We start from the raw sequence: 27,599 nt of genomic DNA on the forward strand, positions 1-27,599 counted from the left end.
AATAGCTTTCCTATTTAGATTGGGGAAGTTAGAATAAGGAAAAGAATTTTCTTCATTCATGTGTTTGGCAAAAAAAAATAAAATTTGAGTCATTGAAGTCTGAAGACAAAGAAAGTAGCAACAGTAAATATTTGCCTAGAATAAACATAGCAACAGTAAATACTTCCCTAAACTTAAGATTTATGATAATTCAGCAACTTATTTGTGTTAGCTGAAAATATTCTTAAACAATATAATAATATATATTATTATACATTGAATAGACTTATAAGAACATACCTGTATTTCTACTTCTTAAAATCAGAGGTTGTTCTTACAGACTGGGGACTTGATTTTCATTTATACTACAAAATCTACAGTTCTTTTCTCAGTGGAAAAGGGGTTTAAAGGAGAAGTAAATAAATACAAGAATAAAGCCCACTTTGCTACTAAAGATAGCAGGCAAGGAGTTTCAGTCCCAAGAGCAGTAGTTGTGAGGAGGGGCTGACCAAGGCTCGGAAAAATTAACTGCAGGTGAGGAGGGGTCTAAGTTCAGCAAATGTCAAAGAAAAAGGGAAGAAAAAGAAAAAGATGGCTAGCCCAAGCCTGATTGTGGAAGGGAAGGTGACATACTGCAGTGATGATCTGGAAGCAGAGGTATCGGGGAGCAGAGAGGAGTTGGTGGGCTCAGCTGCACGAGGTCTGGTCATGGGTACCAGCAGAGCAGAAAGAATGGGGACTACCAGAGCCAGCTTGCAATTGCCATTACAGAAGAATTAGTAAGCCATTTGATCCAAATTTTATCAGGTCTGTCTTTTGCTTTATGTAGCCACAGCATTTCTTATCTGATCTGGAATGACAGAAGAGCATTCACTGTTGTGGTTAACCACAGTCTCACTGTAAATGGGACTCTGGCCCTGGCTGCCATTTATTATGCACTGCAGAACTTGTATTTATGATACACGCATGTCAGACCTTGCCAGTACGTAGTGAAAGATGAAGACTAGAGCCTCTACTTACCAGAAAATATGTTAAGTTTCCACAATTAAATGAATGAAACATTTAAGAATGAAATGTGAATAACTTATTTTCTGCACAGGTGATAGAATTGCTAACCTGTGCAATCCAAAGAAAGGATTGCACAATGGGAGGGTAGATCAGAATGTCATCTTTGCACCCATTTACCTTCTAACCAAATCAAAATGGCCATTCTGTGCTGTTTCTACAATGTCTTAAATCCAAACATTTGTGAAATTTAATAGCTTTGTGGTTAAAAATTCAGAGCTGATCTTGCCAAAGGACCCTTTGAACCAAGACCTTAAAACCTGATCGGACTCCTGTAGTCACTAGATTTCTACATAGGAGCAAGAAACTATTCACACATAACTAATTGTATGATTTGCTCTAAATATTTGAGCCAGCATCACAGAGGGACACAGCCTGCTTACTCTCTTGTATCCGTTAGTGAGAAGCAAGTACACTCAGCAATGTCTGCACGGCAATTCGTTCACCAAGCAACAGAACTAAAGACTTTCCAGTGATCTCCCCCCACCCAGCTGTCATGTGCTTATTGGTTTTCTCTTATGAATCTTCACAATCCCCACATCTGCCTCCTTTCCCCCATCCACTGCAGTCTCAGACACCCCGCACTTTTCCCGACATGCCTGCCATCCTTTCTTTCCCCTTTCCTGTCCGGTTTCTCCTCATGTTGCAGCACTCACGGCCACCATGCCACCACTGTCTTCCATAGGCTGTATGCTCTTTGTCAGATCTTCCAGCTTGGCAAGAAACATGTTCTGAGCAGGCTAGATCTTCACATTTCACCAAGAAGAGCTGTCCCTCCATGTCCCTCGGCTCTGGTACTAGGGCAGTCTGTCCTTGTGCCCACCTGCAGATTTGCACAGCATTTGCAGGAATGACATATTTTTGTGAATTTCTTTTCTGAGAAAACAAATCAGAAGATTAGATTTAGATTTAGCTTGATCAATGGATTAAAAATTTAAAAAGGTTTAGACTGACAGACATAAGCATGATTTTCTTAAGAAACCAAATTAAAACTGTTAATATACATGCATGCATTTAGCAATTTCCTTTCATTGCTGTGCTGCTGACTTTTGTCAGCATTTGTGAATTCCAGAATAAATTGTAGATGTGAAGGAAGAATCTGGATTGTTTCTGCTTAGTGCCAAAATACAAAATTAAGTTTTACAACTTCTCGTTATCTTACTGATTTTATTTTTTATTATAGATTATATATCTTATTATATATCAGAGAGGCTATGGCTTCATACAGCTGTGAAAAGGGAAAGCCTGTCTTGTAATATTGGGAGAATATTTTTGCAGTTATCTGTAAAAACATGACTGAGAAACAATTTTACTGGTCTATTTTAAAATGAATAATTGCAGGAAATGTTAAGTTGAAGTAGCTCAAAATGTGAAAGAAGTATGTTTAAAAATTTTTTACACGCTTTACACAAATTGTTGTATCAACGCGTATAGCTAGTAGGTACTGATCTAATGCACATAGTTTGATCTAAACTTTATGTTACAGTCAGATACTACGTTTCTGTATCTGTGCTGCAGGGAGTTTCTCTCCTTGGTGAAGGAGAAATTGGTCGTGAAGAGGAAGAAAAAAACAGATGATGATTTCTGCTCCAAATAGATCATGGAAACATAGAGTAAGTTGTAGGATGACTTGATGACTTCCCTTGTTTGTTGAACGTTTGATGTCTGACTTACAGCTCAGACATTGGGAGCGAGCTGTAGCGATGCCAGAGATAGGATGTTAACGTTGGAGGGAAGGAGGAAGGGAGGCAGAGCTAAGATCAAGAGTAATCTGTTATGGAATCTATAGCTAGTGGAGCTATTGTGTAACTAATCCGAAGTCAAATGAAAAAATACTTATTTTTCTGAATTGGAGTCCATTGTGGCTATTACATTTTCTGGTTTTCTGAAAAAAAATGAGGCCCGTAGAGAATGAAAGCAATCTGGAGTCGGAGAAAACAAAAGGGTAGCCTGTGCTGATTCTTGTAAACTAATTCCTGGTATAGTATTTTTTGCCAAGAAATTCTGATACCGTGTGAGTAGTGAAAATGGATTCTGCAACATTGTCTTTTATCTGGGCATTTTGTCCTGTAACATATGCCCAAACCCATGCCTGAAGCACCTCATCTAGTACATGTATGTGCTATTGCAGTAGCTTTGTAACGTCGCCGTGGCATAGAGGTACCTGCTTCCTGGCTAGCTTTGTGTTTTACCACGTTACTGCTCCTAGGAGTGTGTCCCAAGCTACAAGGATATTTTGGAGGAGATCCCCCTTGTTGATTGTTCTTTTGCTAGGATTTCTGGGCTCACGCTGGCCCCCCTTCAATGGAATAGGCGGATGGCTGTCAAACACCCCCCCGTAGCAGGGCAGTTACAGGACCTGCTCTTAGAGTGGGGGCACTTGGACTAATGCTGTGACTCTGAGCCATGCCTCTGGCATGTAAACTCCAGGGTTCAGACGGTCTGTTGTAGTCAGCATTTCCTATTCTCTACGTCGCTCCTATCACATTTTCAGAGGTCCATGTTCTTGGGGTGCACTCACCTCAGGAGCCGGGCATTGCCTTTCAGAAGCACCACACTCTCCCAGGTAACTGTACGGATAGAGGAGAAAAACAGTATCAGTGCCCTGAATCACTCATGCAGTCCATAGTTCCTAATTATTTGGCACACCAGCAGCTATATTGAAGGTGTCTGAGTGGACCTAGATATCAATTTCAGCATTTGTTGATGTTTCAAAGTGGCAAGATTGTTATTTTCTGTATCATTGGTTAAACAAAGATTTACTAAACTGAGGATTCTTTTTAAACAAAGCACACGGATACTGGAGCAGGCTAACCATTGCAGAACATCTCAATTTTTCAGTAAGCTTTTGCAGCCACCTAAAATATCCCTGCCTACTGTTTGTGGGGATATTGTGAAAGCAGTCAGTCAGTGTCGCATGAGCCAGAAAAAGAACCAGCTATTAAACTGAATTCTAGTTTTACCTTAACAATAGTTATTTTATCCCATGTTTCCCAAATTCTAATCAATTTTAAAGAGGGAGGGATGGAGTCCTTAAAGCTCAGTGGGGGGAATTTTTTATATTTTTTCATAGGTATGAAAATCTATGCAATAGCAGGACCTAGCTTATGTAGTTAAAGGAACACTGTGAATTCTGAGAAGCACTTTTCAAATACAGAAAGATCCTTTTGTCGTCATCACCATCGTCCCCATTATGCTAGAATATAATGATGTGGTAAATAGTGAGATGTAGTTGCATAACTCTGAAAGTTGGCTTGCATTCCTTCAGAAGGAAGAAGAAAGAATAATTCCTCTGAACAAATTATTCAGACTTTACAATGCTCTATTTTGTTACAGAAGCATTTTTTTTTCTCTTTTTTTTTTCCCTTTCCTTATAGACTATAATTAATCAGAAGTATTTCAGATTATTGTTAGACTGTACCAGTATTTTTTGGGGCAAGTGTCCATTCTCACTGGCACAACAGTAAGAAGATTTCAAATAATTATCTGGTTTGTGAATGCTCAGAGTCCAAAGAAAAGGAAAATCAAAAAGCTAAACTCAGGATTAGAATAATTGACAAAATTTCTTTTCCCTTTCTAGGTACATGGAGAATTTTGCTTCATCAAGGTTATTCAGTGCAGAACTGAAATGCAGTTCTTTAGAAGTCTTTGGGTTTTTAACATTTCCTTACAAATTTTTTTTTCACATTTTTGAGGGCAAACATTTTAAGTTTGTGTCTTGGACGCTGAGTTTTTAGTACTTACTTGAAAGCTTCCTTCTCTTTTTTCTTATTTTTGAGGGCAAACATTTTAAAAGTACATGTCTTAGCACTAAATACTCAGTGTCCCATTTGAAAGCATCCTGTTGGATTTTGGAGCGTTCCCTCTGTGTCTCTGACACTCTGGAAAAAAATAAGGACTAGAAAGTCATCTCTGATCTATCAGCTTGGAAGGGACACGGCAGTATTAAAGTCTTAGGGATAGCTTTGTGTTCAATGGGAGGGCACAACTAAAAGGGCCCGTGGAGCCTACATACAAGAGCTTTGGAGTAATTTGAGGAGTAATTTATGTTAGATTATTTGTCATGCCAAAGCCTCCTAGCCTTGCCTTGTGTGTTGGGTTTGCATGGCAGGGTTTTGGTAGCAGGGGGACCACAGGGGTGGCTTCTGTGAGAAGCTGCCCCCATGTCTGGTAGAGCCGGTGCCAAGGTGGACCTGCCCCTGCATGGCTGAGCCCGCCAGCGATGGTGGTAGCTGTGTGACACGTTTGGGAAGGGGGAGAAAACTGTCCAGCAGCAGCAGCAGTCAGAAGAGAGGAGTGAGAACATGTGAGAGCAACAGCCCTGCAGCCCCCCAGGTCAGGGCAGGGGGTGCTCGAGGCGCCGGAGGAACCTGCGGGGAAGCCCTGGTGAGGGGAAGCCCTGGTGAGGCAGGCGGTGCGCCCAGCCCATGGAGGGTAACGGTGGAAAGGTCCCCCCTGCAGCCTGTGCCAGACCCCGGGGCAGGGGGTGCCCGCAGGAGCCGTGACCCACGGGCAGCGGCGCTGGGGCAGCTCTCGGCAGCGCCCATGGCCCCGTGGGGAGGAGCCCGGGCCGGGGACCCCGCAGGGACCCCCTGGGGCCGGCTGGGCCTGGGGGCTGCGCCCCATGGAACGGACTGGCATTGGACTGTCCCATGGGAGGGACCCTTTGCCTGCGGGGAAGGGAGCGGCAGAAACGTGATGAATTGACCACGACCCCCATTCCCTGTCCCCCTGCACTACTGCAGGGGAGGAGGGAGAGAAACTGGGAGCAGAGTTAAGCCCAGGAAGAAGGAAGGGGTGGTAGGAAGGTGGTTTAAGATTTGGTTTTATTTCTCATTATCCTCCTCTAGTTTGATTGGTAATACATTAAACTAATTTCCCCAAGTCAAGTCTGTTTTGCCCATGACAGTAGTTGGGGAGCCATCTTCCTGCCCTTCTCTGGACCCAGGAGCCTTTCATTGTGTGTCCTCTCCTCTATCCTGCTGAGGATGGTGGGCAGCTGGCATCCAGCCAGCACCACCTCATCAGGCCGGGTCTTCTGGGCAGGCGTGCCTGCTCTCCAGCCAACAGCTCATCTGCCCATCCCTTCTTTAGCCAGCCCACGATAGGACTGTGAGAAGTTCACTCCATTTGATGACTTCCCGTTAGCGGGAGATCCTAATCTAGGCTCTGTGGGCCTTGGGGAATGCAAGTTCCATTGCACTTCTAGCAAGAAAGTAAAAAAATGAGAAAACAAGTAAGAAAATTATAATGTACCATCTCCTTCTGCTGTAGTCCACACAGAAAATGAGGGGCTGCCCTCGTCCATGTTTATATCAAATGTCTGTCAAACAGACCACCATGCTGCTCATCTCTTTGCATTTATTTTCCAAATCTCATTCTCGCCCAAGATTTCATTCGCTAGATGTATGTTGTGAGCCTTTATTTTTTTGCCTTTTTTTTTTTTTTTTTGATAGAACTATGGGATTTCATAAGTCAGAAAGACTTTGTACTTTTGGGGATCAGTGTAAAGAAAATGCTATTTCCACCTGGTGCTATTTCAGTGGATTAAGCAATGCATCAAAACATACATATTAGTTTGAGTGATAATACCTCAAGGTCTCATAGCTCTGCTGGGACTACGATAGCTTCCTTGATGCTACCTGAGGTTCTGGCACGTATTTTTCATCACAGCACTCTTGATGTAAATATCTGATATTCTATGTGATAGGAATTCTGCAATCATCTTGTAATTGATTCATTATCTAGATGGCACTAATGGAAAGGAAATGAAGAGTCTGCTTCAAAAAAAGAAGAAAAGTTCCAGTGCCATACCAACTGTGGTTCTTAAGTGTGCTGCATTTGTGTAAACTCCCCTTCGCAGTCCAGCTTTCAGTGGATTCTTGGGTTTAGTGAAAGAAGTGAAAGTAGTTAGTCTGATGGCCCACTTACAACTACTGGCAGGGCAGGAAATCATTCAGCAAAGTCTGTTGGTTACTGTGTCGCAGAAGATTCCCAATGGTCCTTGGACATAGGACACATCCTCTAGCAGGAATATTCAGAGGGATTGTTCAAAAACCACAGCAAACAGTTCATAACTGTAGTCAACATACATATTTCAATTCATGTGTTTTATATGCTTCACATCTGTTGTTCTGTCAATTTAAATTGATTTAATATAAGTGCTCTTTTTTATTTAGAAAGACATCATTTTTTATATTTAGCACTATAAGTAACGTCTGCAAGTATCATGCGTTCAAAGCTGTTTCTTGACTATATTGGCACTGCCCAGGGGATACTGTTTTAAAAATTTGTCCTGAAAGTCAAATTCTTCTATCTGAGCCAGGTCTTTAAGTAGGAGCTTCATCTTTGCATGTGTCAAGGTAATAACTATACAGTAAAAATAGATTATAAGGTGTATGTGAGAAGCATCAAGCACAAAGTTACTTACTTTAGTGAGAGCAGCTGTAAATTTAAACAAATTGATTTGTCTCTATATGTGGTGTATATAGAGACATATATACATTTCTTATCCTGTTCTTTCCCATGCATTATTCATTTTATTGTGATCAAAACCTACAGCTTATATGTAACAAAATGTCATTGGTGCTAGGTTCTCCTAACACTCTAGTTTCTGAAATACTTGCAGTTTCACTGGTGATACAGGGTAATTAATTTGCTTATGCAGTTTCTCTCCTTTTGATAGTGCTAAGGGTCCATTTGCCACCAGATGTCTTTCTGCCTGACTGAGATGTTTCTGTGGTCTTTGAAGACTAACTTACATATTAGAGGTGAGCTGTTACCTGCTCCTAAAACAAAACAGCAAAGCTTGTTGATGAATATTCAACCGACAAAAGAATCTGAATATTCAAATGAAGTGTTTTTTATACTTAGGAGAAAGAAAATTAGGCAGCAATACGATGTTTGAACTTGGTCAGCTTCTTTGCTTATCTTATCATAGAACTGGAGCATCCTTTCAAGTAAAAATGTTAAGATTATATTTAATTGGATGCATTTTCCTTTTTAGGAAGCTGTGCCCTACTTGACTGTAAGCTTCAGTTTAATGACTAGTTTGGTTGAATGAAGATCTACAGTCAAGTGATTTGCAGAGGCATTGTGATTTGTACTTAGCATGAAAATGAAAAATTACTGTATGTTCTGGGTATTTTGCATGATTACTTGAAATTTTATACTTACAAGGATATATTTATCTTATTAATTGATTGTTCCAGGAGACAAGTGACTAATTACTAGCCATGTAGAAATTACCTTCATTCATCTTGCCTTGCTATTGCTAGAATGTAATACTAAAAAAACCCCAGTGGTTTATAAGTAGACCATATCAAAATATTATTTATGATGCTTCATGCTAATTGTAGTGTACAATACTTTTGTTGATATATTAGTTTCAATATTATTAGCAATCCAGTTGAATATGAATGAATATTCAATTGAATGTTACTATTGAAGCATTGACTCAATATGTTTTGGCATCCCATCTTTGTCTAAGAACTGTTCTGTAGCAACAATAATATAAAAAACTTTCATAGAAAAGTCTGATGGTTTAAAGAAACACATAGTTGTGATTTATTGTAATTAAAGGTGTTCTGTGGCCTACTGTGCCTATTTTCTGCCTTTGACCTTCTTGCTTCCTCTCTGTCCATTTGTGCATTGCCTACAAACCTCATTCTAAAACTCTGAGGCAGAAGGGAGGACTGCTCTCTCGTTTTAGAAGCGGCCTGCCATCGCAGTGCCTTCCTGCGTTCCTCCATGTAAGGAATTCCTCCCCGTGGTATATCCCTGTCTGAATTTAGAAGAAGACAGATGCGGTGTCAAACTAATAGTTTTAAAACAGTGCAACTTAAGGCCGTACTTAGATCTACTTGGTGGAGCTTGCCATGGCACACTAAGTATTTACCAGTTGGCCCCATCAGGTGCTGGCTGGTGCGGCTTGCAGTCCCAGTGTGGCTGAAACATTCCAATTTCTCTGCCAAGTAGGCAATAATCCCTCCAGGTTAAGGAGATTGGGTCCTTTGGGAGGGCAGCTTTATGAGTTCACAAATCTTAAAAAAAAATCCTGTTGTCTCATCAAAAAAAAATTTAAATTATTCTAAGGTATACTTTTGAAAAGTATATGATCCTAACCTTTTCTTGTAAAAGAACACATACGATGCTAATTAGGAAGGTGGTAAAAATACTTTTGCATGTTGGCAGCTGGAAGAGAATCAAAGTGTATGTGAAAGAAATGACAGCTCCAAATCAACCTAAGGACCTGCCGCATTCTCCTTCAGCCCTTCCTTGCTGGTTCCTGGAGTTCCTGCTGGCATTCAGGCTGTACACTCTAGTTTTTCCCCTGTCGCTTGTGTTTTAACACCTAATGCTCTGCTCCAGCTAGCAGAAACTGAGATGCTGAACTTTGCTTGCTAAGTTGTGTTTTGTTTCTAGTGTATAATTAAATATATTTACATTCAATTATATAGATGAAGAAGATATTGGGATCCACCAGTACCATGACAAGAAAGAACCAGGTAAAATAAAGTAACCATAACTAAAACTAAACAGAACTTCCAAATGTTCAGTGTTTGATGCCAGCTGCTTTGCACTGAAAAATGCAACTTCGAGTTTCTTGTAAATATATGCCTCTATTTCTGTAAATAGCCCAGAAAGATTATCTTTCCAAGTTATGTCAGAGTCTTTTCAAAAGTTTTATTCCACAGAAGAAAAAAATTGGAAAAGTAGTTACATAAAAACAACCTTTATGTCGTTAGAAACTGCGGTGGGATTTTACACACTAAATTCTTATGCTTTATCGCCGCTTCAGCCCCTGCACCTGCTGCCGGCTGGCCGGGGGCGGTGTGCGGGGGGTGTGTGTGCGCGGAGGGGGGGGCGGTGTGCCGGGGGGCGGCCAGCCCCGCCGCCCGGTGTGTGCGGGAGCCCAGCAGGGGGCAGCGGGAGCGCGCGGGAGCGCCGGCCCGGCCTCCGCACCCCGCCCGGGCTCTGCCATGGCCATTTCAGACCGAGCGATCAATTTTCTTTATCTGATTAATCCTGTTAATCCTGGAAGTTTCGCGATGGGCCAGGAGGCCCGTTGGCTGGAGTTGCTGGCTGCTTGCGGCCCGCCTAGCGCGGGGCTGGGCAGGCGTCCCCGGGCTGCGCCCCGCGGTGGGGGCGCTGCTGACGGCCCAGCTCCGCGCTCTGCCGGGGTCGGTTGCCGCTCGCTCCGCGCTCTGATGAGATCGGGGGCTCAGCAACGCCGCCCACCTGCTGGGCTACATGAGCCTTTCTTTCACTGCAAATTTAAGATATCTGCCTCACGAGGTGAAAACATCGGGGCTGTCTTAATTTTTTTGTCAATTTCTATGTTTTATCATACTGTATGAATCTTCTCTCTAATGTTAATATTTGCTGACAGCAGTTGTAAGGATTATCATTCATCTTTTCATCCTTTCTTTCCTTTAGCATCGCAGATGAAGCATTGTTACTTAGAAGAGGAGGAAAATCTAGCAGAATGTAAGGACATTTTCTGAGTTTCTTGTTGCAGTAAAACCAGGCTATTAATTTGGGTTGGTGACGCCCTTGGAAAATCATTCAAGTAATCTCAGACTGCTTCAAACGTAACTTTCTGCACATGCCATTTAAGACAGACAGTCACAGAACTACACAGCACAAAATAATTGAAAAGTTGTAATTATTCCTTCCTGGTGTATTTGCACTCTGTTGTTTTGTGTTTTTGTCACTGAGCATGGTAGTGTGTATTGCTTCTGCAATCCATTGTCAAGAGGAATCACAAAGAATAAGCCAGATTTTTCCTTGTGAAACTTGCTCAGTAGATGAGCAATAAACATTTTCCCGATCGACTCTTGAACTGAAATACCAGCTGCCTCAAAACTGAAAATTATAGCTAAGATACTTTCAGCCAAAATAAAATTCTAAGTTAATAGTGAGCTACCTGAGAATGCTTTTACCTTTGAAACATCTACACTGTTCCTGCATTGTCTGGTTAAAAGCAATTTCAGTTTACGCTATCACAGAGCAGTATTATGGCGGTTCAAGGCTTTTATATTAGTACAACTTTAGTTCAAGTTTTACAACTTCTCCATAGTTATTATTGCTCAGAGCATTCATTAATACTCAAATATTATTACATGATGACTCTGAAAAATCTAATTGATTTGTAGATGACTTCACAAAGTAGCATGCATGCTGTAAGAATTGCCTTAACATTTTATCTTATAATGAAAATTCATGTGGAGTTGTGCATGTTTTTGAAGGCAAAATGTGTTCCGGAAGGGTAAGTTATTTGCAAGACCATAAGGTGTTTTTGGAGCAGGTGGAAGCCCCACTGGGGATATGGGTATAAAAGTGTGTGCAGCCATGTGGTAAATCTACACCCGCTGTGGAGAGTTGTGTGTCAGTCAGAGTCAATACAGCTCTGTAAAGGTGGGGAGGTGAGAAAGGGTTATAAGTAGGGAGGAGCATAATGGATTTACATCCCTTGTGCTCTTCGTAGCATTATCTTACAGGCGCTGCGTGTGTGAAAAGAGAAGCAGGCCCAGACAAACCCCGTTATACGGAAGCCTTGGCTGTTATCTTTTATACGTGTGACATGCAAAAGGAACAGAAGCTACTGCACCTTGTTGCTTTAAATACAGGGGTGGCCTAGGCACATTTCTTAAAGTGGAGCACTGGGTTACTTTATTCACAGATGCTGCTTTCTATAGATAGTTTGGTATCTGTACAGGCAATTCCCATTTTACGAATGTGGATAAATATTCCAGGATTTAGGAAGGCACCTATTGAAAATGTGATCTTAACATGCCCAATTAATATTATCCTAACAGTTCTACCAACACTGGCTTCAGTCCAATAAAACACAAAGAAGTTGTATGTTGGTGTGCTCTTCTGTTGATATATGAAATCCTTCATTTTTTCACTCTGTAGCACTTCTGTTGTAAGTTACTTTTTGCAGGGAGTTTTAAACACAACTGTTCAGTCCTTCAGGCTGGAAGTTGGCATACAAACTGACAGCTTGGAGCTCAAAACTTTTCATCAGTTTTCCTTCAGATAGGCTAGATTTTAAAAAGACAATGTGTTCTAGTTTTCTCATGCTTTTTGTATACTTATGAGCGGAAAACTGCTCACTTTTAAATGATGAAATTTCACAAGTTATTAGAGCCTGATTCTCAGCCATGAAACAAACCAATTTCTAGCAACTCCAGGGGAAGCTTTGCCTCCTGGTTTCAGGATGAATGTATTAGGCCAGAATTTTCACAATAGTTTGCTGAGCATTAATAAATTTGTTAAAGGACTGTAGCAGTCGTGCACTTTCTTGTTTGCTTGACTTGGCAGATTTTTCAGACCAAATTTTCAAGAAGAAATCCTATAAATAACTATACTTCATAATAGAAGTTACGGTGTTCACAGTTACCTGTTAATACCTCTATTGTACATATATATTTTGTAGACATGTTAGTGCCTGTTTTTTTTTTAAATTAGGCAATGAAATGCTAGTTCAAAAGAATGGTATTTATCTGTTTAGGAGTTGATAACTTGAATCTGAGTTAACATACCGAATGTGAGATGCTTTCTCACAGCAAGTGCTTAGCAGCTGGGTGAGATACTACATCCTGAGAGCTTTGTACACAATTGCCATGGTGAAGTCATGGTCAGTGTGGCTATAACATGCTAACTGTTCCTATGACAGAGCCTTTCAAAAGGATATTCTTTGATACCAGAAAGTGATAGAAATCATGGCCATTTCCTTCCAATTACAGGCAAGTTGTATGTTTATGGTAACTCCTAGAAATCTTAGGTTTGTGTTTCCACAGAAAAGGAAGGTCAACTTGAATAACTTTTTTTATTATTATATATAATTATATGTATGTGTAATACTGTCACCTACATATACACATTTCGCTATCTTCTTTTTTTTTTTTTTTTTTTAAACTTTTATTTGCCAGCTCGAGATTACCCTTGGATACTGAAAAACAAGCGACCAGACAAACTGCGAGATACACTCAAGGAGGTAGAGGTATGTTTCAGAAAGTTTCAAGTACAGGAACATATAATCCGGTTTTCAAACCCCTTTCAACAGCTTTAATTTTCATAAAGGTCCAACTCTGCCTGTGATGATAAATGTGCTTTTGTGTGGCGGGCTGTTCTAAAACAGCTGCATCTTTGTGTGGCATGCTTCATCTATAAAGTTGAAAATCAGAAGTATGTTAACTGGTAGTGACAATGTGTACTGCCAACTCCACTTTCTGTTTTCTGTTGTCCTTTAGGACTTAATGCAAAACAGTCAATGTGTGCTGGGCAGATGGAAGAACAAACATATCTGTCAGGTAAAATGTTTTGACAAGCTCTCACAGTGTTCAGTCAGTGGAGTCAAAAAGCTCTTCAGTGATTCATACATTACTGTTAAAATGTTAACTAACACAGAAAATAATTGTGTGTTTTTTTAATGTATGGGCTCTTATGACTTAGATTGTGTTTATTTAAATTTCTAGCCTGAAGTAGATGCTACGAAACAAAAATCTGGTTTTTATCAACAAGAAAAATTACATTAAAGTGCCCTGATTCTGTGAGATTATTATTATTTGGGGAAACTGAAAGCATCCTGTACCTCAAAATAGCACACTAAGGGAGCAGTTAGAATGTATAGACAGGTCTGGAATCTATGTTATATTACATTTTTATATCTGAAACTATCTACATGTCTGTCACAAATCTTTTTACTTCGAGCTTGTGTAATAGGAGGGAAGCTATAACTCTAAACCAGCTAGACCATTAATCAAGTTATGGAACAAAAGATATTGTGACATGTGGCACACATGTAGCTATGTTCTCTATCTTTATAAGTTCCACATAGTGTATCAACAAACAGCTTTGCACACCCTCATTAACACAGAACAGTAGAGTATGTGGGAGATCTGAACGTGACACACGCTTTAGCTCCTTAATGATGAACTTATTCTGAAAAACGTACGTATTTTGTTAAGTTTCTGCAGTCTTCATTGTTCATGAGGAAGTGTGCATCATATTTGAAACTGCTTTGGCATGGGGAATACTTGTAAATATTACTAATACTGTTTCTAAAAAGAAATGTCGTATTTTAACTTTTATGCTTTTTCACATTCATAGTTTTTTTTCTTCTATTTCAAGTAGTTCCAAATGTGTGTCAGCAGGATGAATATTAACTATTTGAACATTATACAGCTGAAATTCCAGAAATGTCTTTAAGAATAGCAAAATGTTTGAATACCTGACATACCAAATAGCATATAGTCTTTTTGTATCAATAATAAAGATATTATTGTCTAAGCTACACTTGCCTATCAGATCTTATCGCTAGTAAATGTATATAATTTGCGGACAGATTATGTATTATATATCTGTGAATGTTAATCTGCTAGAACTGATTTAAATATTAATTGCATGCTAATTTAGGTGACTAATTTTTTAGTTAGTATTGTTCTGATTAGGAATGGAATTTGGTTAAGAAATACTGAGTCAATTAGCCATGAGTGTATTCATCTGCTTCCCAGTTTGCTGTCTCTTCATTTGCGCTCCCTGTCCATTCTCCCTCGGTCATTTTCCTTCCCCTCTCATCTATCTGCATTCAGTATAAAACTTTTTTTTTTTTTTAACTTAGCATCCTCTGAGTAGTTTCAGGTTTACATAAACAAAAAGGAGACAAATACAATTTTACCTATTTCTTGTACAAGATGGGAAAGAAAAGTGATGGATGTTTTTATCTTAGTATATCGGGACTGGCTCTATATTGGATTGACTCATGTAAAGGGGTAGCTTGGTAAATTGAGTATTTTTTTAGGGATTTTTAGATGGTTTGTATAGCCAGAGTTTAAGTGACAGTAAGCTTATGAAATAGTCAGAGTTAAAATTATAGATAAGAATCATAGTCATTTCTCTGTCCTTAAATTCTGCTTTTAGTTTCTCAATCACAAAACAAAATGTTTCTTTTAATATAATAATGGCTGATAATTGAAGACTCCAACTGGGTTTAGAATGTTCTGCCAAAACAATTGTGTTATTCTACTTTCTGTCTTCCTGAAAATATAACCTCTCCAACAAATGAAAATAAAACAGGAAAAAACGAATAATTTGGGAGAGCCTAGAAGAGAAAAGCTGTCTTCTATCAAGTTTTATGTCAAGCTGTTTTTTTTCCTGCTGCTCATCTGTCTTGGAGCATTTTGCAGAGCTATCTGGACTCTCCCTATTTTGATACAATCGTTCTGAAGCTTCTGGAAAAGATGTACCTTTATTTTTTTTAGTTCTAATAGGAGACTAATTAACTGTTTCAGCAGAAAGTCCTTATCACATAATGGTGCAATCTATGTCATAGCGCTAGTGTATTCACATGCTATTTTGGATGGATACCAGAGCAGCTGCTAGTGGAAAAAGAAAAGTCCATGTTTGCATTAACTTTCAAGTGTAATGGAAGCAACAAGTCAGACAAACAGCATGGAGAGCATGCGGTGAACTATCCTGACTGTCCTAATTTTCAGTGATTTGGCCTAAATCTGAGTTTATGGTTTAATTATAGGGTGGGGGTTTTAGCTCTTTGGTTTTTAGCAGCAATACAATATCAAATAAATGAATTCACAGAAATTAAAATATTTAACTCAAGAGCCATCACATTTTTCAATAAATGTTCTATGTGTTTGAATCTGCTGTATCTTCAGCTGAACAAGGAAGAGTTCCCTTTGTTTTGTAATAACAATGTGCTATCCAAAAACTTAATGGTTGTTGTACCTTTAGCACAGCAGAACAAATGGAAAAAAATCTGAAAGGTGATACAATGAAAACAAGACTATATTTTAAAATAGTAGTATGATTTCCCTCAGATTTTGTGAAAAACCAAGCGTAAGACTGCTGCCAGTGTGCTTTCTGGAACCTAAACATCACCATTCCTAATCCCTCACTGCTTCCTCCAGCACCTCCACCTTCTAACTAGCCCACAAGCAAAAGTTGGGGGCTATAAATGTAAGCATGCATGTGCTAAAAATAAGTATGCTATCGTGTTAACCGTTTCTGTGCAAATGACCAATTAGACTTCATGCGTATGCCTCAATGAAAAATCTGGTTAGTTTGCATGTGGATTACCTTGTCCATTGTATGAATGTATTTCTCAGAATTGGCTCTTCTGTATGAGTTTGCCTAGAACTACTGTAACACTGGCCCAGCTTTCTACCTGTCTTGATGTTTCATTTTATGCATCAAAATTTCTCCTCTTACTTCTTTTATATAATCAGTGCATTAGAAGTTTCATATTTACTTCCTTGTCCATTACCAAAAAGCATCCACTGACCTTTATTTTTGCTCTTCAAAGTATACATTCTAGTACTGCTTAGAGCTTCTGAAACAGATGATGTGCCATTTCATGTAAACATAACCTAGACTGTACAGGGATTTTTGTCAAGGAGTTTGCTCTCCTATTTAGAAGAGCTTAGTTGAGCCCTGAAGGACTGGGGTCTTTTCTTCAGCTCTGTTCCTCCTTACTGCAGTAGGATGTGAATGCTCACCGTTTGTGTGTGGTACTTCTGAACCCCAGCTTTGATGACCTGTGATGAGTTGCTGAAGTAATCCTGTAATCCTCAGTTAGTTGATGTCAAAGGAAAATAAACAGACCATAAAAGAAGGGCGACAGAAAAAAAGACAAGTAGTCTTTACAATAAGATGCCACTGTACTGTTTATAATTAAATAAACAATTTACTCCTTGGCTTCCCCTGCCGAGGAGTAATAACCTAAGGAATTAATTTCATCAGTATTGTTGCATTTACTCAGCTCAGCTCTGGCTGCTTCCCTTCCTCTTGGTGTCCTTCTCTGATTCTTTGGAATGCTTTTAAGTTTTACCACAGAATCATGAAATCAGTCCCATGAAATGATGCCATTGGTTCAGGTTTGGTTTTACAATATAAGGTAGTAAAACTTAATGAGATCTAGCCAAAACATTTGATTTCCAACTGTTTCTAGTTTTACATTTGCATTACTATGTAGAATTAAACACATGCCAATGCTGAATTATTTTATTGTATAAAAGCCAAGCACAAGCTGTGAATCATATCTGTTACCTGCTAATGAAAAAGATTTATATATTCTTTGCTAAATTACTTGGAGTTGATGTAGTTTGATTGTGTTGCAATTTACATATGTGTATGAGTGGTTTTTGTGTTACCATCATTGACATATTTAGAACTGGATTCTGAATGGAGATATACAGCAATATTTGCTGACATGGCATGTTATATCAGCTGCAATGCCCATAAGTAAACTGATGTAGCAAGATATGTGGTGACATACAGTAGCACATCTGATATCAAAATCAAGACATTCTGGCTCAAATACATGAGAAGCTAGTACCCATCACCAGTTACTAAGAGGAACCCTGCTCTCATATTAAATTCTTTTGGTTGCTTTTGATCACAACCATTAATGTGTTGTGTGGTTTTAGAGATTTGGAGCTAGAAGTACAAATGCATTGATTATTGTGAAACAGTAACATGTAACAACAATAACTTCATCTGTAATAAGGCATGCAACAGAGTAATTACAGTAGGGTGGCTAAGAAAGCAATCTGGAATGAAGAGGTGGGGAAAACCCCTGGGAACCTGCTTGAACAAGAAATGCTTTGCAATTCTCTTCTCCTTTTGCATATTCCTTTGTCGGTTGGGCTCTGGAAGGGAAAACAGTTTGCAGCGATATTTTTTACAGGCATATTTTCCTTCTCTTCCAATTTTAATCAGATAGAAGCAAATCCTGGCTTTGCTCTGCAAGTATCTTTTTAGGTAGAAGGGCTGATAAGCAGCTAAGCTGCATGAATGAGGAGTCAAGGGCCAAGGCTTCCGAGGATAAAGGAATCCACTTAAGTACATGCTTAAGTTCTACTGAAGTCCATAACTTGTGAGCCTGTACTTAAGTCCTTTGCCTAAGTAGTAAGTTAAACAAAAAAGTAACTCAAATACATATGGGAGCACTTTGCTATTGGGGAAGGGAAGGGCCAAGTCTTCCCCTGGGTATCCTCTGCTCTTTGTTATGTCTTTCCTGCTCATTGGAGAATCATTTTTGGCATTCAGTACATAATTCCTTCTATCAAAGTCTTCACATTCAGCTCCTTAGTAACAGAGAAATAAAGTGGCCCTTCCTTCCCAGCATGTAGACTGACCAGGTGCCCAAACATTTCACTCGGTCCACATTCAAGTACAAAGGCTACGCCTATTCTTCCAATAGGTGTGAAGTCATGCTTTCGTGTTTTGTTTCGGAACAGCTCAAGACTGTTAAAGCTGTGGAGATGACTCTTCTGATTTCTATTTTTCACACTGCAGTACTTTAGTCTGAAAAATTTGTGATGTGTTTCATTACTGAGAGTTTCTTTTGCTAATTTGATATCTGTTAGATGGAATGACTTTGTGCCTTGTGTAGATAATGCCTCTAATGTTTGCTTTTATTCCTTAGCAATGATGGGCAGTTCCCTTGAGCACTACTTTGTGGAGCTGGATCACTGTGTATCCGTGTTCAAGCCAAGTTTGCAATCTTCCCCGTTTCCTTTATAGTCATGCGTGCTTGTGATTGGACTGCTCCCATCCACCAAAATATGAGTTTAACTACGCAAGCTTACATATAACAACATCTAAATCTTTATTATCATGTAACAGTCTTTGCATAGACTACACAGTGAGTAAGGAATTGAAACCGTGAAGTTTCAGTTCAAGCACATACATCTTTAGAATATTTTTGATGAAAGACAATATAGAATTGTAGAAGCATAGACTCATTTAGATTGGAAAAGACCCTTAAGATCATTGAGTCCAACTGTTAGCCTCACACTGCCAAGTCCACCACTGAACCATGTCCCTGAGCGCCGCATCGACACATCTTTTAAATACCTCCAGTGATGGTGACTCAGCCGTTTCCCTGCTTTATTTAAATACCTGCTTGTACTTCATGGTAAACTTTTAAGAACTATTAAAAAAACCCACCCTCATTCTAATCCGAAAGATTTTTAAAGGCAGGAGGAAGAAATACTGACCTTACATGGCCACATAGTGTGTAAGGCCTCTGATTTACTTTTTAAATTGATTCTCTAAAGTTCCTAGAGGGAGTGACTTAAACCTGTGTAGCACAGCAAAAGTTACATTAGTTAAGTAACAGCAAAAAAGTTAAGTTACAGCAAAAATGTGTTAAATTAAAATTTTAAGTTTTGGCCAAATATCTCAAACTTCAGTGGAGAATAATGGGAAAGAAAGTTTTACTGTAAAAATAAAGGAGGAGGGAGCACAATGGGAGAAACAGTAAAAGCCATGGAAATGATACTACTACCTACTTTCTGTCATTCTGGCATGCCATACTGGTAGCATAGAGATCTGTGCAATATTTAAAATACATAGCATTGGTTTAATGACTACTATTATAGATGTAAAGCAAAGCACACCTATTCGCACAATATTTTGTATTTATATAAATTTGTTGTCATTATACACTGGAGCAATTGTGACAGATTTCTATTCTATTTCTGTAACAGGTGTGACTTAGGTCACAGGAAATGAACATAGAGGCATAAAGTGAATTTACACCTGAAACATTTAAGAGTTAAAGAGCTCTAATCATATTTGTTACTCTGAAGCCAGAATCTGCAAGCGTGTCCCTGTACAGCATGGTGGATGGATGTACTAGATGTCAGCAGAATGACAACCATGTGGCCTCATTCCGTAATGCAGTTATTCCAAGATCGTTGACCACCTACAAATCAAAACACATTTTTTCCTGTGTTTTGCCTCTCCTCTTTACTTGGATGGGTGGTATATATCCTTACTCTGTCAGGTAAACGTAGAGGCTACAAAGAGACTTCTAATTCGCTTAGGTTTTTCTCCCAGGTTAACTCCAGCTTGCTTTTCTCTCTCCCTGCAAGAAGAGGAAGCGTGGGACAACCTACCAGTACAGTGACATTTTCTGAGGGAAGAACATAGCTCCCAAGCAAAGGTGTTGTGGAAGTCACAAGCTGGAGAGTTTATTTATCTGACTGAACCAGCTTTCTTGTTGGCACAAAACACTGAAGGATTTGTGGTGTTTTCTCTGGCAGGCTGATATTCATTCAGTAATTTAGAACTGATCTTTCTAGGGTACTTATGTAAATTTTCCTTGATTGTTGCTTGCATCATAGTTTGTCAGCTTCTGGGTTTCAACCCTCACGTTTTCAGTTGAAAATTGTTCTCTGGATAATTATAGCTAACCGTAGTCAAATCGTGCTGGACTTAACAATATAAAGTTGGAAGTAAATTGTGACTTTATCTAATCTAACTTCAACATAAGGATAAATTAAAGTTTTGAAAGATTGCAATAAAAGCTGCATGAGTGTAGCTGTGTCTAGTATTTTTACTAGGACAGAACCTGAAAGGACATCTGTCGTGACAGGCAGTATTGAAACATTGACTATATATATTTATCAACCAAATGCATGACTAGACTTTGGCAGGGTAGGAATGATTGTTCTTAAAAAATTCATCTCACATCACAGGTATTTTTTGTTTCTATTTCAGACATCACTAGAATCTATTTTTAAACTATTGTGAATTGATAGGAAGATAGATTGGATTAATGCTGATTAAAGATGCTAGTCAGGGCAAGAAAATAATTTATTTAAATATGCTTGTCCTTTTCTTTGCTGCAGAGAGCACAGAGCAGTAGTAATATAGCAAAATATGTAGAACCAAGTTTTTTTCATGGCTAAATTATTGGGAGCAGGGCATTGCACAAGAGGCAAGCTCAATTAGATCACTACATCCCTGTGGTGATAATATATTTTATTTATTATACGATCCAGTAGATCTCACTGCAAGCAAGCTCGCCTGGTGTTTATATACCAGTGTGTTGTTCTAAAAAGTATAATGCAACCATGCTTGTCTTGCTCTAGCATAAAACAAACAGGGATTTTTCTGCCAAATTCTGCTACAAAAGCAAGTATTTCTCCCATAGTAAGTTTTTTAAAAGCACAGAGATTTCTTTACAGATCTGCTGTTAGGTAGAAGTAAGAGCTGGAGTCCCAGCTTTCTGGCCTTTGGTGAGCCCTCTGTACTTCCCTGCAATGGTCTTTCCACTGAGGATTCCTTTGGCAGAAAAGATTGTTCAGCAAGTTTTCAGGCTGGTGTAGCCTCTGCTGAAAAATTAATGGTATTTTTTTGTATATGGATGAGAGAGGGATGAACGCCAAGCTGCCAGAGTGGGTCCTACAGAACTGCTGCCATGCAGCAGCAATGAGAGCTGGCTGGAAACTTCTTTAACTTACATGCTGAGGTCACCTAGTCCAGCAGCTTGCAGGACCAGAGGTGGCACTGGAAGATGAATGGAAATACATTTCTGTTTTCAGTGCTGCATGAGAAGATCAAAATCGTAGTAGTGATTTTTTTCACTGTTTTTACATCAGGGTTTCTGTAGAACCCAAGTTTGGCAATAAGTTAATTAGTATGGTCATAATTTTTTTTTTTTTATAAACCCCAAACTATCTTTTACCATGTTGCTAAGAAAAAAGTAATCGCTCTAATAAAGCTTTTCGTTTACTTCTGCTACTGGAGTAACTTCACAAAGTGAGGTCAGTCACAACAGAGCAGGGAACTTCATGGGCTTTATTTTCCGAATTTATTTGCCGTAGTAGTTGCATTCAGAAAATTACTAAGTTTAATGGTTTAATTATGCAAAAAGAACTGGTTTTCATAACTCCCGTCACTGAGCATTCTCGCATACAAGTTACAGCATCGGAAGGAGCTGATAAGTACTATGACTTAGTCTTCAAGATTATATGTATCATTTAATTGAGATTAATTAGGCAGAAATATTCAGTTAACTCTGAAATAAGCCTCTGAATATTCTGTCCAATGGTTTAAATTCCTTCTTTCTAAGAGAGACATCTATAACCTTATGCCAAGGAGTATATGGATTTATTAGGAGCCCACAGTTATGACTGTAGTAGGGCGCTATTAAGTTAAACAATATATGAATGATCAGAAATAACAAGGTTAGCAAAAAGGTGCTGGTTTTAATCAGTGATGATCATAATATAAACTTACGTGAAGCCCAACTTTATATTTTTTTTGATATAATGCAGGCTATGCAGTTATTTTATACAGAAAAAATCAGGTCCATGGATGATGGTGATCAGCATCATTCCTTTACTCATTCAGGACAGAATTATGATCTCCATTTTTAATGAAATATTTCAGTACGTTTCATGCAACATTTGAGAACTTAGCACGCATGTTCTTCAAGTGTTCAGCAATTGTAATTTTTGTGCCCGTACAATTCAGTGTTGGATTACGTCTCTCTTTCATCGAAAAAGCTTTCAAAGTCATTATAAGACATCTTTGCATCAACGATAATAAGTCTTTTCTGTAATTTTGAAAATTAGATTACTATGTAATGGACAGCTGCTAATACGTACCTTGAAACTTTTCACTTTATTAATGATTCTTGATGTCTTGTTTTCTCGCTCTTTGGATTTAGCTCCTCTTTCACTCAGGTGTATTGGTGTCCCTAAGCCTTTCTGGGCCACAGCTGGAGAAGGTGGTGATTGACAGGACCCTGGTGGGGAAGCTCATCTCCGACACCATCAGTGATGGTAATTACACCCACGTGCAAATCAATTGCCTACATTAACAATAGAGCAGAGAAACAGTATGTCAACAGGTAGACTAATTATTGCCATTGGGGACTTGCAAACACAACAAGTAATTGCATGTAATGCCATAGTTACAACCCTCAGGACTAAGAACACTTTAAGAATAATATTTAACATCAAAGTTTTCAGGCTTGTCAAATACTGAATGGGTTTCTAAAATTCGGTTTCTTACACATTTTAATCACTGTCAACATGCCATTTGAACTTGTCATTTTTACTTCATAGGTTGGAGAATGGGACAGAACCAAACATTAGCCAACTGATAAATTATGTGGGAAAATTATTATTAAAATATTAACTTATTAATAAAGGCTGGATAACATTAGTTATGTGGAGGTGTTCTGATTTAGTTTCTAGATTTCCAGAATCTCACTATTGTTATTAAATAGTCACTGTTCAAAACAAAGTTTTAGTTTAAGGCAGAGAAAACTTCTGAAAGTGTACCTGTTTTCAACAGCTTTAGAAAATGACTATAGTTTTTCCACTGTGTCTCTATAGACCTCCACTGAGAACTCAGCCAGGTATCTTGGCATCTGCATGATCAAGAATATGGAATTTTCGTGTGAGCCAAATTACATGTGCATTATCTTCCAAACTCTTAAAAAGTACACCCAAATTACATCCTTTTAATAAGATATACTAGATTTAGCTTTGGTCTTTAGCAATTGATTTCCTTCCATACCCAGTCATCTGTTGAATATTGGCCTGGTTATTTAAGAAACCTGCAAAAATGTGTCTCTCTGACCTTTTCTTATCAGTATGTTTTAGTTTAGTCTTGAAAATTAACATTAATGTAACTATGTTAGTAGAGTTGTTGTTCTAAAAATGTAACTTCATTTTTTACCAACTAGTGACACAGCACAGAACACATTTAATGTCTTGACTCCTTTGTTTTAGCCCTTCACCTAAATTACTGGAATACTAGTTCCATCTCAACTTTTCCTGCCATTTCCAGAAAGAGGATTTCATACTTCCAGGTGACAGAAAATAGGAAAGCCTGAAAGCTAAGTTTATAACCAGATTGAAGTTGTTTGTAGAACTTATTTAGAAAACTCTGTCTTTTTTAAAAAAACTAATAAATATTAAATGTATAAGTAAATTGTACATCTCTTGCCTGACATTGGCTTAATATGTGGTAGGAATACAAATTTTTTTAAAAAAAATACCACTTACTAAAAAAGCTTACAACTAAAGGAATAATAAAGCAACAAATATGTTTTCCTACAGTTATGCCATTCAAACTGCTATAAATAATGTTACGTAATAGTTTTTCCTTACTCTCAAGAATTTCTTAAACCTCCATGTTTGACAATACCTGTGTCTGAAGGTGAAACAGGACTGCTTCTGTTCAGTAAAAGCAAACCCCAACACCTGTCATTGCAATATGGTTTTTATTTTCATGATCAACAAAAGAAAATATTTTTGTTACCTGTGCAAATAGTGTTCAGAATGCAAACTTTTGTACTGAACTGTCCTTACGTGACAACCACAACATAATGTTGTCGTAGAATAAATTAACTTTAATCCAACATAATTGCATGTCTTTCCAAATCTGGGTTGGAATTAGGGTTGTGATCATGAAGTTGGCCAAAATAAATTTGATAATGCAAAAATTCTATGTAAAAATAATAGTTCTTATGGTTAAAAATCATGTATATGTAGAAATGGGTAAGGATTACAGTCTGCCAAAATTACTTAGGATATGTTGTAATTCTCAGAGTAGCATGTCCTCGTAACACTTGGAGTAAAGGTCAGATTGTGTGTACAAAATACAGAATTAAGATTGCATTTATAATCCTCCTGTCTCTACTACTGATTTTTATTATTTATAGGCAAAATTTAAAAGCTAATTTAATTAGCAATTATGGGAAAAAATCCTTTCCTGAAGGAAAACAGTATTTCTCATTTTGTAAATTATTTTGTGGCACTGAGGTCTTGCGGTACTAGTACGTAGAACATGAACGAGACTGCTTGCCTTTTGGGGGTAACCTGGCTCTGCAGCACATGGGCCTCTCTCTGTACTGGCCCAGCTGTGCCCACAGCTGCCTTCATGCTGATTGCATCTCCACTCCTACCCGGGACAGCCACGGGTACTGAAAATCAAGGCACCACTAGTCACAGTCACGCCTGCCCAGGGATCTTTGAACCCTGCTTTCTTCCCTTCAGCCAAAACAAATTTCAGAAGCATCTGAGGTGTGCTGCAGGTCATCTGTAATGTGAATTCTGTGAGGATATCAAAATATTTTAACTGTGCACATATTGAGGGTACATACTCAGTGGCTTTGACTGTTCGTCTGTGTTTAGGATCTCAGTTATAGTTTCAAACTCACCATGTCAGCTACTTTATCACCATTTCTTTTTTTTTTTTTTCTTTCAAAAGCTAGTGTTATTGTTACATTTCAAAGGCAATTATTTGGCTTTAAACTTTACTCTTTAGCATTTGCATACCAGGTACTTCAGAGCTGTGCTAGTACATGACTATTGGAAAATGCAACTGGTTATAAATCAGACTAAAGCAAAGCAAAGCTGAGTAGCCAGTTTTCAATGTTTATATGTAAGACTTAAACTGTCAGTCTACTTAAGAGTATGTAAAATACATTTAAGAATCTAGGATAATAGTCATAAATGCATTTTCTTTGTTTTTCAAGGGTGGTTCTGCATTGGTTTTTTTACCCTCAGTCCCTTTTAGCAGAGTGTTCTGAGTTTACTTTCTGAAAACAGCTTGCTAGCTTTAATTTAAACCCGATTCTCATTAACAATTCTTCAGTGATCTGGTACTAGTAACCCTGGTGACTCACTTCATTGTCAGACGTCTCTTTAAATGTGGCCACCGCTTGAATAACTGGGTAGCACTTGGGAAGAATTCTAGATACTCTTGTGTAATTATTTTTTATTGTCATATCAGTTAATAACTTTTATATTGAACTATTTTGGTCTAGCACCCCTTTATGATAACAGCAGGGATTCCGCTGCACTTTTCCAGACTCCAAGGTAGTTCTTGGTTCCATCTTGGTTACTTTATTGTTTGGGTACCCCCATGTGAAGCTTTCAACAAATCCATAACCCCTCTAAAGCATAATCCTGTATGTAACAGCCTCCTTGATGTCTGCAGCAGCACCCAGAACCTTACAGTATCAAAATACCAAATACACCTCCAGTACTAATTTGCATTTATCATCCTTAACGCAGGCTGTGCTGTATTAGGTGCATTTCTGAAATACTGGTGGATGCTACCATAAGAAAAAAATGAATGCTGAACTGATATGAAAATTAATGTGGAAGGGCATAAAACATATATTTGAATGTAGGGGTAACTTGATATGAGATAATTTATTCAGGTTTATGTCATCGGAGTACTCCCTAGGCTTTATTTCTCATTTCCAAGAAGGTCCTGGCAGGATGACGCACTGATGTTTTTTAGGAGATTACAGAGGCTTCAGTGTAATATTTAAGACACTGTCTTGAAAAAATTGCTTCTTCCAATGTCTCGGAGGAGGGTTCAGTAATTTGTTTTGTTACTAGAAACAGGTATTACAGTGGTGACAATTCTTATTTGTTTTTCAGCTGTTCTTGCAGACAATTTCATCATCTTGTCGTTTGAGAACCATAACCAACTCTGCTTTATTCAGTTTACAAAGAAGATAGATTCTCCCAATGTAAACAAAAGACTGGAAAAACTCTCTTGTTTGGACTTCAAGGTATAGCTGTCAGTGGTGACTGTAAATACCGTAGTAACTTTACGTTATGAATCACAGGTACTCATTGATAGTATATAGCAGTATAAATTGCAAACCTTTATATAACTGACCAGAACAGCTCAAATTCTAAAACTGGCAGTTATTGAAAAGTCAAAAAAAATTACATGGCATTCTGAGTTAATGAGTTAGAATACTGTGCCAAGAGGGATCCAATTTTCTACTGTATTTAGGTTCAGGGCTCAGACACACAGTTGAGTTACCCCTGCTTAACAGATTACCTTGTGTCTGTTGAGCAGCAGTAACTGACCCTTTGCACATTCTCAGCATCTAACAAGCATGAAGCAAAATCTGTAATGGTAAACCTCAGTGTAAAAGATTTAAGGTAATGTGTTTTACCTCTTGTCTGCTGTGGGCTAAAAACGCACACATGGTCAATTACTATGGCTCAGCTGATACACGTGAACTCAGTCATCTGTCCGAGGCACAAGACTGTTGTAATTCTTCGCAGAAATCTTAACTTTCCCTGTAGTAATTACAGTAATTGTATTGTTGGGACGGTTGGTTTTGCAATTAAGCCACTGAGCTAGGACCCAAGATATAAAAGCTGGGTTTCTCACCACTGACAAACTATGTATGTGACCTTAGGCAAGTGACTCGGTGCCTCTGTATCTCAGTTCAGTACGTACACAGTGAAGATTAAAATACTCCTTTTCTCCAGCCCTTTATATATGAGTGTGTCTCGTGTACATATGAGTGACGGCAGTAGCTGAAAGGCAGTCTAGAGAGAGCTGAGCTGGCTTTAAACTAGCCAGTTGGGATGTCAGTAGGAACCAGCTCATCTCAAGCTGAATTACGCTGTGTCTTGGATGGATTGGGCAGTGTAGACATAACTTATTTCAACCATAAGCTCTTTGCCGTCAGGGCAGTGGCTGGCCTTAGGTGAAAGTGCTTGGCACTACCACAGTATCAAACAATAATCAACCAAAGGCAATTAACTTTGAACAGGCAGAGTAGGAAAGGGGCTGCGTCTAGTTCACTGCAAGAGTGAAAGAGAGGCAAGCCTTTGGCCAAGAAAGGTAGTAAGATATAGTGAGCAAAATTGTGAGTTTGTATTTATTTCAGACAGGATAATTGTTAAGGAAAACAGTCCTGTGCTAGCAAATATTTTCCCCTTGACAACCCCTCTGTAATT

At 38.6% G+C, this 27,599-nt stretch overlaps 1 protein-coding gene across 3 annotated transcripts in view; it reads left to right on the plus strand.

Moving 5' to 3' along the window:
- The first annotated feature begins 7,747 nt into the window (after nt 1-7,747).
- The window catches only part of WDPCP (WD repeat containing planar cell polarity effector), a 103,958-nt gene continuing 84,106 nt past the window's right edge, over nt 7,748-27,599 (plus strand). For 2 of the 3 annotated variants that reach the window (XM_056344353.1, XM_056344354.1), the window contains exons 1-6: nt 9,501-9,551; nt 10,483-10,533; nt 12,984-13,054; nt 13,305-13,364; nt 22,535-22,649; nt 26,274-26,407. In XM_056344353.1, the coding sequence (XP_056200328.1) occupies nt 10,491-10,533; nt 12,984-13,054; nt 13,305-13,364; nt 22,535-22,649; nt 26,274-26,407 (423 nt within the window). In that variant the 5' untranslated portion in view covers nt 9,501-9,551; nt 10,483-10,490. Of the gene's footprint in view, nt 7,815-9,500; nt 9,552-10,482; nt 10,534-12,983; nt 13,055-13,304; nt 13,365-22,534; nt 22,650-26,273; nt 26,408-27,599 lie in introns of those variants that run through there. The other variant, XM_056344356.1, reaches the window with a different exon arrangement.

This window comes from Falco biarmicus, chromosome 6, assembly GCF_023638135.1.
Source record: "Falco biarmicus isolate bFalBia1 chromosome 6, bFalBia1.pri, whole genome shotgun sequence".
Taxonomy (NCBI): domain Eukaryota; kingdom Metazoa; phylum Chordata; class Aves; order Falconiformes; family Falconidae; genus Falco; species Falco biarmicus.